Source organism: Panulirus ornatus, chromosome 4 (genome assembly GCF_036320965.1).
Source record: "Panulirus ornatus isolate Po-2019 chromosome 4, ASM3632096v1, whole genome shotgun sequence".
NCBI lineage: Eukaryota > Metazoa > Arthropoda > Malacostraca > Decapoda > Palinuridae > Panulirus > Panulirus ornatus.
Window position 1 is genome coordinate 18,050,257 of NC_092227.1, and position 13,453 is coordinate 18,063,709.

The window sequence follows — 13,453 nt, forward strand, 5'->3', positions numbered from 1 at the left end:
GACAAGAGGAAGGTACAGGTGTCGAAAAAGATGGGAAAAGAGATGTGGGGTAAGCAAGTATCAGTAAACTTGAGAGAATAAGATGTTTTGGAAGATGGTTAATAGTATGTGAAATACAAGAGAATAATTAGGAACATCGGTGAAGGGGGCAAATGGGGAAGTGGTAACAAGTAATAATGAAGTGATGAGTTGACAGAGTGAGTACAGTACTGTTGAGTGAGTTTGATGATAGGGTGGCAGTTGTAAGGTTGTTTGGGTCATGGTGGTATGCAAAGTGAAAGAATCATGGAGAGTGGTTTGGTGAAGAGAGAAGAGGTGATGAAGGCCTTGCATAAGATGAAATGTGGCTGACATTTAAGTAGAGAAGAGGAAAGGGATAGGAGGAGGAAAAAGTGGACTGAGTAGAAACATAACAACAACAAAAAAAAAGGACATGAGTGAGAGAAGAGGAAAAAGTTGAAGAAGGAAGTGAAACTTAGGAATGACACATAGAGAATAGAAGAGCTGGAACAAAAAGAAGATATGAAAAAGAAATCAACAGCAATTGAAATCTTACCAACAAATTGGCGGGGGATGGGAGTGTTGCCTGGTGTTCGTCCCATCATGCCCAGGGCACCAGGACGGGACAGGAGGCTGGCAGGACCAGTGCGGATGGGTTTCGCTGTAAAAAAGGTTCATCATTTAGAATTTTATGAGCAATTTGTTCAATTAAAGAAAGAGAATTACATTGTTTACAGTATCACTCCTATGCAATCAAATTCATCCTATCCCCATATCTTTCAAATGTATATACGCTCAGTTCAAAGGACAGACCTTAATGAAGCTTACAAACATCTTATTCTCTTTTAAAATTCTTGGTTCTGACTTTGACATGTTAATCTTACCATTCCTTTTTGTGGTAAATTCTTGTCATGACAGATAAAGCAATGTGTATCTCACATCCACTGTTTTTTTAGTCATCCTTTCAATTTACCTTTCCCTACAGACATATGCTACTTAGAGATACTTCAAACTTACATGTAATTAGGTAACATCCACATATTCTACTCTTTTGAAGAAATCTAATCTCTGGTCAGTTATCATCTTCACTTACCAAAGTATTAGGAAAGGTATTAATGGTAATGTGTTAGATCTATTTTTTGAGGCCATATCTTTCTTGTATAAAATTGCTGCACCCTCTCCTTCACAAACCCTGATGTGATTATCTATCCCTCATCATACTGAATAACATTTCTCTTAGTTTCTCTCCTATATTTCCATTTAGACCAAACCACATTTATACTATTTTTTCTTATACATGATAACGTTCACCTTTCTATTATGTATTGACCACAAAAAACCTGTCAGCCTCCCCATACATTTTCAAAGGAGATGTCACACTTACATCACAGTGCTTTATCATCCCTCCTTTGGCCTTTATTAGCATCTGCAGATGTCTGGGCATGGGCTTGGCAAGGTTCCTGAAGTATTCCACGTCCATAATTTGGGTCCATAGAGTCTTAATCTGAATACGGTGAGGTACTAATGAGGTGTTGTAGGAAGCAGTCACCTAATCATGCATCCTAAGCAGCAAGTGTGCCTAAATCTCACATGTACCCACATTTTCTTATTTCTAGGCAAAAATCTGGGCTTTCTCCTTTGAAAGACAAGAGCCAACCATCTTGAAGAATGAGTGGAAGAAATACAGCACCCAGAAGTAAAATCCTCAAAATTCAGTGGGAGCCAGAAAGAGTACAAAAAGAGCATCCTTTCCTCAGTCACTCTGAGGCTGGTTGCTAGTGCTCACACTGTTAGAAACAATAGTCTCAACAACAAGATGTATGATGATTTCACCACGAGAGCATCATATGCTTTTACCAAAATAAGAATTAGTCATATATCAACCATGAAAATGTATGGAGGGCATACAACTTTTTTTTGTTGACACTAGTCATTCGAGCTACTATAAATCAACAACAATATTTCAAGAATTTTTTTTCCAAAGGGCACAACCCTCAGGAAAAAAAGAAAATACTGGACTTGGTTTACAAGAAATGTGGCCACAGTTTAAACAATAAGAATATGAAAGAAAACATAAAAAAATTACAACCTTAGTTTAATGCATCTTGTTACAACCTGAAAACTGAATGATACTGGGTATGCAAGTGGGACATCTTTTGTGTAGGACCTTTATCCATACATGTTGTATACACCTCCTGTCTTTTTACAACAGAACTGTATAAAATTGTGGTATACAACCTCTTTCCTTCCCAAATCAATTTTATTCTCCACCTATAAAGGGTTAATTAATCCTTTTATTTGGATAAATCAAAATACAACCATATGAATGTCAGCAATGCAAAGATGACTTTTTAATTCTTAAGATCATGTCTATACCTTTTATCTTTACACAATGGCACTGTCATTCCCTTCATGCAATCATGAAGTATATGACTTCTCTTCCAGTATGGCAAATGCACACTTTCCAAATTCATTTAAAACAATTTCTCCTCTAGTCATCACCACCTCACTCAACACTGTTTCATTCTCACTATTTTCTGTGTGATCAAACTTTTCCCTCTAAACTCTTTTCCTCATCAAGAAACTTCTTTAAATCTTCATTCCACCTTGCTTCTCCTCTCTTTCTTCAACCTATTCTTACAATGCAACATATCTCCATGGCAACCTCTGTACATGCACTCTTTAAGTAACTCCATGATACTTCAGATTCATTCTGTACTGTTTCACCTTCTCAATTAATTCACACGACTAGACCCAAACCATCTAAAATAAAAGAGAAACCTATATATCTCTATCAAATGATCTGGGAAGACTTAATCTAATGCTCTCATGGACCTCACACTGTACATGCTTGATATCATTACCAAGTGTCATAAATATTCCTAAAATCTATAAACATATGCCTCCTAATAATCAACGTTCTCCCTACAAACTTTACCTTAAATAATATTTCTGGGTTAAATGATATTATTACCTGTCGCAACCACACCATCAATGTATACATTCAAGAAAAACTTACCATTATGAATCTGACAAAAACCTCATGGTGGTCAATAAATCATATAACCTTAGCAAGTTTAAAGTGAAGGTGGGGATAGTGTAACACACTGGTGATAGTACTAGGGTTACACTGGAGTGAGGATGATGATGGAGTAAGGGGGGTGATAAAGTAAGGGAGTTGGTAAAGTGAGGATGATGATGGAGTGAAAAAGGTGGAAAATAAATCATATATCCCATACAAGTTTAAGTGAAGGTGGGGATAGTGTAACACACTGGTGATGGTACTAGGGTTTTAGTGGGTGAGGAGGAGGATGAAGTGAGGGTGGTGATAAAGTAAGGGTGATGATGGAGTGAGGGTAGTGAAAGACTAAGGATGCTGATGATGTGAGGATGGTGATGGAGCTGGGGTGATATGTAGTACGAGTGGTGATGGAGTGAGGGTGGTATTGGAGTTAGAGAAGTGATGGAGTGAGGGTGGTAATGGAGCTAGAGTAGTGATGGAGTGAGGGTGGTGATGGAATGAGAGCAGTGTTTGAGTGAGGATGGTTACAGAGACAGGATGGTGGTGGAGTGTGGGTGCTAATAGATCTGGGGTGACAGAGTGAGGGTGCTTATGGAGCCAGGATAGTGATGGTATGAGAGTGATGATGAAGCTAAGGTGAAGATGGAGTGAGGGCAGTTATGCAGCCATGGTGATGATAAAATGATGGTGACAATGGAGTGAGAGTATTCATGGAGCCAGTGTGGTGTTTGAGTGAGGGTGATGATGGAACTAAGGTGATGGAGTGAGGGTAGTTAAGAAAACAGAAGGTAAACAAGTTAGGATAGTTATAAAGTGATTCAGTGAATGTGTTTATGAAGCTTGCATGATAATGGGGAGGGGGTAGTCATGAAGCCAAGGTGGTGATGAAGTGAGGGAGATGACAGAGCTTGGGTGGTGATGAAGGTTAAAAGATGATGGCTAGGGTGATGAGGGAGTTGGGATGGTAATGGAGTGAGGGTGGTAATGAAGATAAGGTGATGATGGAATGAGGGGTAATGGAGTGAGGATGGTGATGAAGATAAGGTGATGATGGAATGAGGGTGGTGGTGGAGTAAAGGTTGTAATGGATTAAGGATGAATAGAGAATGAGGGTAATGATTCAATAAGAGTGATGATGGAGTGAGGGTGGTGAAGGAGGTAGGGTCGTAATGGTGTGACAGTGGTGATGGTGATGATGTAGAGCTAGAATGACAATAGTGTGAGGGTGGTTATGGAATCACGATCGTGATGTAGTGAGGGTGGTGATGAAATGAGGGAGTTGAAGGATCTAGGGTGATGAGAGAATGAGGACTGTGATGGAGTAAGGGTGGTGATGCAGTAAGATTGGTAATGGAGTGAGGGTAGTGATGAACTGAGGATGGCAATAGAGTGAGGATGGAGAGAAAGTGAGGCAGGCAACCAAGTTAGGGTAATGATGATGAAGTTGGTGATGGAGTGAGGACAGTGATGTAGTGATGGTAATGATGAATGAAGGTAGTGATGGAGTGAGGACAGTGATGTAGTGAGGGTAATGATTAAATGACAGTAATATTTCCCTTAAATCAAAACAATCAGTCTCTTGAAGCTAAAGTTAGAACTATAGTCACCAAGTGTTTACAGAAAAATAACAACATATCACAATAAAACCATAGGATTTTTTTGCTGTTGTACAGAAATTATCAGATATAGTTTATAATTCTAGAGATATCTAATAAAAAAAATCTCCAACAAAAGTGGTCTCAGCCTCTGACTTGCATTATAAGCCTCACATGAGATTGAGTGCTGTGTAATAACACCATAGAGCCTCACTCTTAATGCTTCTGTCAAAAAATCAAAACCATGAACAACAAAGCTGTAAGGATTTAATGGGGAGAAATATATTTAGAAAAAAAATGTAAATCTAGCAATCCACTAGCACTGTTCATTCATACATAAATCAACACTCATTTCTATGGCTCACATCAACTCAAGCACAGACAACCTCCCATAACCTAGGAGTCCTGTTTTGTAACAAATATCACCAAAAAATACAATCAGAAATGAATTCCACAATATCCAGAGTTTGGAAAAGGGTGTACAGTCAACGTGTATAGAAACCATAGGGAGGGGTTCAAACTAATGGTCTTGAATCAACTGGAGCATAATAGAGATAAATAACCGTTGTACAACTTAGAAAAATGAAGAACACTATTTTCCTCATTTTGGTCAATCTTTTGACCATGTGAGTGCTAAAGGCCCCTTGAATGAGAATGCAAAACAGTCTTTCATTTCATCCGGTAACTCATTCCATGTATCAAATGTCCTGTTATAGAAAAACTATTTTCACCTCAAAATAAAACATCAAAGATTTTGTACCTATTACTAAAATCATGTGTATATATGTATATGTCTGTGTATGTATATATATGTATACGTTGAGATGTACAGATATGTATATGTGTGTATGTGGGTGGGTTGGGCCATTCTTTTGTCTGTTTCCTTGCGCTACCTCGCTAACACCGGAGATAGCGACAAAGTATAATAAAAAAAAATACTAAAATCACAAGAAGATGAACATATTCATAGATACTTTATCAAACTGGTGAAACATTTGACAAATTTGAAGTTTTTTATCATTTCTCAACATTTGAGTTTCTGTCCCAGTAAAATAAGGTCATTTGGACAGCTCTCATAAGATATTTTTCCCTGTCAAAAACCATCTTCATCAGCAAAAATATTCAATGCAGGGACAGAAAAGCCAATTTTAATGAGGATGATTCTATCAGACCTATATTTCGATTCTTTGCTTAACAAATCAAAAATTTTGTTTGCCCATTTTATTGGTACAATGCATTTTCTTTGCTTACTGTAACTCCATGTGGTTCATACTATAGTTTGTCCTGTTGTTTTTACTACCCACTTGTAAAACTACATTTTTCAGTATTAGAATTTACTGGTCACTTGTGAACACAGTCTACCAATTCACATAAGTCAGTGTTCAACCATAGACTGTCAAATGATACTGAAATTTTACTTCTGAGTAAACTTCCATATGTACATGTGTATGTGTGTGCATGTGCATTTGTTTTCATTTTTCAAAAAACATTACTTTCATCATTAATGAATATCAGAAAACAAATGGGCTCATATACTGATTCCAGTGGCATTCCACGTGTTACATCTACCTCAACCATTTTCTAGTCACCAAAACACAACAATGTCATTTCATTCATATCAACTTTTACCTGTAATTTTTGATAAGTGGTTTTGCATATATTTTATTTTCAATTCAGACAAATACCTTTAACCCATTCTTATGGTATACATTCATTTTATCATAAAAGACATTAGGTAGGCTTATCAGAAAGACTGTTTTGACAACAATGCTCTCAGTCCTCAATTGCATGATGATCCTTTTGGCTAACATTCCTTAAATCTTAGCCTCTAACTAGGTAACAAAGACGTGAACAACTAAGACACTTCAAAGCTCTTATTTACCTTCCTTAATCCTGGTTCATTACAAAACTCCAAATCTATTCACATGATTTCAAAATAATTTTGGCACAAAAATTGGCATATCAAGTCAACTTTCGAATCACTGAATATCTGACTGTCACTGACAAACTCTACATTCTCTGTCCCATAGTCATAATGCTTCCAGTACCATTGTATACATTATTACAATATTCTCCAATGATATGATCAACTTCTTTACTGCCTATGGAAGAAATGTTCACTTACCTATATGTGCGCCTTGACCTCTCCTGGCCAGATTCTTCTGCCGAACTGCCTCCTTGATGCGGTCAACTTCATACTGATACCGTTTCCTATCCCTCATAGCACCCTCCTTAGCTTCCTTCAGGGCAGTCTCTAATGCCTGCCACATGAAATACATTAGCATAATGCATGAGAAAAAAGAAAGTAGAACTGAGACTAAATCGGTACAACTTACTTAGCTTTCATCTAGTGGGAACCAAGGTTTGAAGCAACAATAGCCATTACTTTTTGTATGTGTAAAAGAAAGAAATGCATTCAGGTATGATTACAGTCCCTCTGGCAAATCGTTAAACAGATTTAGAGTAGCAGTAGTCCCAAGATCAAATCTTAAGGGATGACACTGGTTGCTCCCATCTGGTTTGAGAAAGCCTGCTGTGCTTTTGTCCCTCGTCCCCACCCACTCATTTTGATTTTAATAGAATGAAGGAGTGTCATTCATATGTCCCTTTCTTTTCTAATCTACCTTCTATGTGGTATGGCACCAAATACCATATGATGGTCTAGAATCAGAAAATATACCCACTTGTCCCCTTTACCAAGATCATTTCTAACTGTATTTTAGCTGCCTCAGCTAAAACAAGAAAAAATGAAATCTTTCCTCTGAACCCATGATGCCTCCTTTCCTTTTCTCAAGTAACCAATCATTTTCTTATCATGTCCAGTAAAACTTTTGTCCACAATGCCCATCAAAGACACTGGCAGTTAATTCAGTACATCTTCCCTATGTCCATTTACAAAATATTTCCTATTATTTTTCATTATTTTGCTTTGTCGCTGTCTCCCGCGTCAGTGAGGTAGCGCAAAGAAACAGACGAAAGAAATGGCCCAACCCACCCACATACACATGTATATACATACACGTCCACACACGCAAATATACATACCTATACATTCCAACGTATACATATATATACACACACAGACATATACATATATACACATGTACATAATTCATACTGTCTGCCTTTATTCATTCCCATCGCCACCCCGCCACACATGAAATAACAAACCCCTCCCCCCTGCATGTGCACGAGGTAGCACTAGGAAAAAGACAACAAAGGCCACATTCGTTCACACTCAGTCTCTAGCTGTCATTTATAATGCACTGAAACCGCAGCTCCCTTTCCACATCTAGGCCCCACAGAACTTTCCATGGTTTACCCCAGACGCTTCACACACCCTGGTTCAATCCACTGAGAGCACATTGACCCCGGTATACCACATCGTTCCAATTCACTCTATTCCTTCCATGCCTTTCACTCTCCTGCATGTTCAGGCCCCGATCACTCAAAATCTTTTTTACTCCATCTTTCCACCTCCAATTTGGTCTCCCACTTCTCCTCCTTCCCTCCACTTCTGACACATATATCCTCTTGGTCAATCTTTCCTCACTCATTCTCTCCATGTGACCAAACTATTTCAAAACACCCTCTTCTGCTCTCAACCACACCCTTTTTATTACCACACATCTCTCTTACCCTATTATCACTTCCTCGATCAAACCACCTCACACCACATATTGTCCTCAAACATCTCATATCCATCACATCCTCCCTCCTCCGCACAATTCTATCTATAGCCCATGCCTCGCAACCATATAACATTGTTGGAACCACTATTCCTTCAAACATACCCATTTTTGCTTTCCGAGATAATGTTCTTGACTTCCACACATTCTTCAACGCTCCCAGAACTTTCGCCTCCTCCCCCACTCTATGATTCACTTCCGCTTCCATGGTTCCATCCTCTGCCAAATCCACTCCCAGATATCTAAAACACTTCACTTCCTCCAGTTTTTCTCCATTCAAACTTACCTCCCAATTGACTTGTCCCTCAACCCTACTGTACCTAATAACCTTGATCTTATTCACATTTACTTTCAGCTTTCTTCTTTCACACACTTTACAAAACTCAGTTTCTCACATGAATCAGTCAACAGTGTTGTATCATCAGCCACCAACAACTGACTCACTTCCCAAGCTCTCTCAACCACAATAGACTGCATACTTGCCCCTCTCTCCAATACTTTTGCATTCACTTCCCTAACAACCCCATCCATAAACAAATTAAACAGCCATGGAGGCATCACACACCCCTGCCGCAAACCAACATTCACTGAGAATCAATCACTTTCCTCTCTTCCTACACGTACACATGCCTTACATCCTTGATAAAAACTTTTCACTGCTTCTAACAACGTGCCCCCCACACCAGATATTCTTAATACCTTCCACAGAGCACCTCAGTCAACTCTATTACATGCCTTCTCCAGATCCATAAATGCTACATACAAATCCATTTGCTTTTCTAAGTATTTCTCACATACATTCTTCAAAGCAAACATCTGATCCACACATCCTCTACCACTTCTGAAATCACACTGCTCTTCCCCAATCTGATGCTCTGTACATACCTTCACCCTCTCAATCAATACCCTCCCATATAATTTCCCAGGGATACTCAACAAAACTTACACCTCTGTAATTTGAGCACTCACTTTTATCCCCTTTGCCTTTGTACAAAGGCACTATGCAAGCATTCCTCCAATCCTCAGGCACCTTACCATGAGCCATACATACATTAAATAACCTTACCAACCAGTAAACAATACACTCACCCCCTTTTTTAATAAATTCAATTGCAATACCATCCAAACCCATTGCCTTGCCGGCTTTCATCTTCCACAAAGCTTTTACTACCTCTTCTCTGTTTACCAAATAATTCTCCCAAACCCTCTCACTTTGCACAACACCTTGACCAAAACACCCCATATCTGCCACTCTATCATCAAACACATTCAACAAACCTTCAAAATACTCACTCCATCTCCTTCTCACATCACCACTACTTGTTATCACCTTCCCATTAGCCCCCTTTACTGAAGTTCCCATTTGTTACCTTGTCTTACGCACTTTATTTACCTCCTTCCAAAACATCTTTTTATCCTCCCTAAAATTTAATGATACTCTCTCACCCCAACTCTCATTTGCCCTCTGTTTTGCCTCTTGCACCTTTCTCTTGACCTCCTGCCTCTTTCTTTTATACATCTCCCAGTCATTTGCATTATTTCCCTGCAAAAACCGTCCAAATGACCTCAATATACCACATCGTTCTAATTTACTCTGTTCCTTCCATGCCTTTCATCCTCCTGTATGATTAGGCCCCAATCATTCAAAATCTTTTTCACTCCATTCTTCCACTTCCAAATTGGTCTCCCACTTCTCCTCGATCCCTTCACCTCTGAGACATATATCCTCTTTGTCAATCTTTCCCCACTCAGCCTCTCCATATGTCCAAACCATTTCAACACACCCTCTCCTGCTCTCTCAACCACAAAAGGTGAGAGCAAATGATGTGACAGGAGTGGGGGAGGAATGAGATGCATTTTAGGGAAGCAGTGACAGCTTGTGCAAAAGATGCATGTGGTATGAGAAAGGTGGGAGGTGGGCAGATAAGAAAGGGTAGTGAGTGGTGGGATCAAGAAGTAAAGTTTTTAATGAAAGAGAAGAGAGAGGCGTTTGGATGATTTCTGCTGGGAAGTAGTGCATATGACTGGGAGATGTATAAAAGAAAGCAACAGGAGGTCAAGAGAAAGGTGCAAGAGGTGAAAAAGAGGGCGAATGAGAGTTAGTGTGAGAGAATATCATTAAATTCTAGGGAGGATAAAAAGATGTTTTGGAAGGAGGTAAATAACATGCATAAGACAAGAGAACAAATGGGAACATTGGTGAAGGGGGCAAATGGGGAGGCAATAACAAGCAGTGATGAAGTGAGAAGGAGATGGAGTGAGTATTTTGAAGGTTTGTAGAATGTGTTTGATGATAGAGTGGTAGATATAGGGGGTTTAGGTTGGGGCCATGTGCAAAATGAGAGGGTTGGAGAGAATGGTTTGGTAAACATAGAAGAGGAAGTGAAAGTTTTGCAGAAGATAAAAGCTGGCATGACTACAGGTATGGATGGTATTGCAGTGGAATTTATTAAATAAGGTGGTGACTGTGTTGTTGATCTGTTGGTAAGGATATTCAATGTATGTATGGACCATGGTGAAGTGCCTGAGGATCGGTGGAATGAATGCATAGTGCCAATGTACAAAGGCAAACGGGATAAAAGCGAGCATTCAAATTAAAGAGGCATAAGTTTGTTGAGCATCTCTGGGAAATTATATGGGAGGGTATTGATTGAGAGGGTAAAGGCATATACAGAGCATCAGATTGGGGAAGATCAGTGAGGTTTCATAAGTGGTAGAGGATGTGTGGATCAGGTGTTTGCTTTGAAGAATGTATGTAAAAAATACTTAGAAAAACAGTTGGACTCGTGTGTAGCATTTATGGATCAAGAAAAGGCATATGATAGGGTTGACAGAATGCTTTTTGGAAGGTTTTAAGAGTATATGGCGCTAGAAGCAGTGAAGTTTTTATCGAGGATGTAAGGTATGTGTAAGAGCTGAAGAGAGGAAAGTGATTGGTTCCTAGTGAATGCTGGTTTGCAGCAGGGCTGCATGATGTCTCCATGGTTGTTTACTTTGTTTGTGGATGGGGTGGTTAGGGAAGTGAATGCAAGAGTTTTGGAGAGAGGGGCAAGTATTCAGTGGGTTCTGGATGAGAGGACTTAGGAAGTGAGTCAGTTGTTGTTCGCTGATGATACAGTGCTGGTGGCTGATTTAGGTGAGAAACTGCAGAGGTTGATGACTGAGTTTGGTAAAGTGTGAGAAAGGAGAAAGTTGAGAGTAAATGTGAATTACAGCAAGGTTATTAGGTTCAGCAGGGTTGAGGGGCAAGTCAATTGAGAGGTAAGTTTGAATGGAGAAAAACTGGAGGAAATGAAGTGTTTTATATGTCTGGGAGTGGACTTAACAGCATGTGGAACCATGGAAGCGGAAGTGAGTCACAGGGTGGGGAAAGGGGCGAAGGTTCTGGGTGCATTGAAGAATGTGTGGAAGGCGAGAACATTACCTCAGAGAGCAAAAATGAGTATGTTTGCAGGTTGTGAGGCATGGGCTATAGATAAGGTTATGCAGAGGAGGGTGGATGTGTTGGAAATGAAATGTTGAAGGAAAATATGAGGTGTGAGATGGTTTGATCGAGTAAGTAATAAAAGGGTAAGAGAGATATGTGGTAATAAAAAGAGTGTGGTTGAAAGAGCAGAAGAGGGTGTATTGAAATGGTTTCGACACATGGAGAGAATGAGTGAGGAAAGATTGACAAAGAGGATATATGTGTCAGAGATGGAAGGAACAGGAAGTGGGAGACCAAACTGGAGGTGGAAGGATGGAGTGAAAAAGATTTTGAGAGATCAGGGCCTGAACATACAGGAGGGTGAAAGGTGTGCAAAGAATAGAGTGAATTGGAACGATGTGATATACCAGGGTCGACATGCTGTCATTGGATTGAACCAGGGCATGTGAAGTATCTAGGGTAAACCATGGAAAGGTCTGTGGGGCCTGGATGTGGAAAGGGAGCTGTGGTTTCGGTGCACTACACATGACAGCTAGAGACTGAGTATGAACAAATGTGGCCTTTTTGTCATTTTCTGGTGCTACCTCCTGGAGAGGGTGTGTGTGTGTGTGAATGTGTGTGTGTGTGTGTGTGTGTGTGCTGTTTCCTGTGTGGGAGGGTGGCGATGGGAATTGAATGAAGGCAGCAAGTATGAATATGTACATATGTATATATGTATATGTCTGTATATGTGAGTGTATAGGTGTTTATATATATTATATATATTTTTTTTTTTTTTTTTATACTTTGTCGCTGTCTCCCGTGTTTGCGAGGTAGCGCAAGGAAACAGACGAAAGAAATGGCCCAACCCCCCCCCCCATACACATGTACATACACACGTCCACACACGCAAATATACATACCTACACAGCTTTCCATGGTTTACCCCAGACGCTTCACATGCCTTGATTCAATCCACTGACAGCACGTCAACCCCTGTATACCACATCGCTCCAATTCACTCTATTCCTTGCCCTCCTTTCACCCTCCTGCATGTTCAGGCCCCGATCACACAAAATCTTTTTCACTCCATCTTTCCACCTCCAATTTGGTCTCCCTCTTCTCCTCGTTCCCTCCACCTCCGACACATATATCCTCTTGGTCAATCTTTCCTCACTCATTCTCTCCATGTGCCCAAACCATTTCAAAACACCCTCTTCTGCTCTCTCAACCACGCTCTTTTTATTTCCACACATCTCTCTTACCCTTACGTTACTTACTCGATCAAACCACCTCACACCACACATTGTCCTCAAACATCTCATTTCCAGCACATCCATCCTCCTGCGCACAACTCTATCCATAGCCCACGCCTCGCAACCATACAACATTGTTGGAACCACTATTCCTTCAAACATACCCATTTTTGCTTTCCGAGATAATGTTCTCGACTTCCACACATTTTTCAAGGCTCCCAAAATTTTCGCCCCCTCCCCCACCCTATGATCCACTTCCGCTTCCATGGTTCCATCCGCTGACAGATCCACTCCCAGATATCTAAAACACTTCACTTCCTCCAGTTTTTCTCCATTCAAACTCACCTCCCAATTGACTTGACCCTCAACCCTACTGTACCTAATAACCTTGCTCTTATTCACATTTACTCTTAACTTTCTTCTTCCACACACTTTACCAAACTCAGTCACCAGCTTCTGCAGTTTCTCACATGAATCAGCCACCA

The 13,453-nt window shown here is 40.0% G+C and overlaps 1 protein-coding gene across 3 annotated transcripts in view; it reads right to left on the reverse strand.

The window, feature by feature from the left end:
- LOC139765906 (kinesin heavy chain-like) overlaps positions 1–13,453 on the reverse strand; it is a 909,514-nt gene that overhangs the window by 18,669 nt on the left and 877,392 nt on the right. For all 3 annotated transcript variants that reach the window (XM_071693874.1, XM_071693867.1, XM_071693860.1), the window contains 2 exons: positions 6,743–6,878; positions 557–661 (listed from right to left, as the gene is read on the reverse strand). In XM_071693874.1, coding sequence (XP_071549975.1) covers positions 557–661; positions 6,743–6,878 — 241 coding nt within the window. The remainder of the gene's footprint in view (positions 1–556; positions 662–6,742; positions 6,879–13,453) is intronic.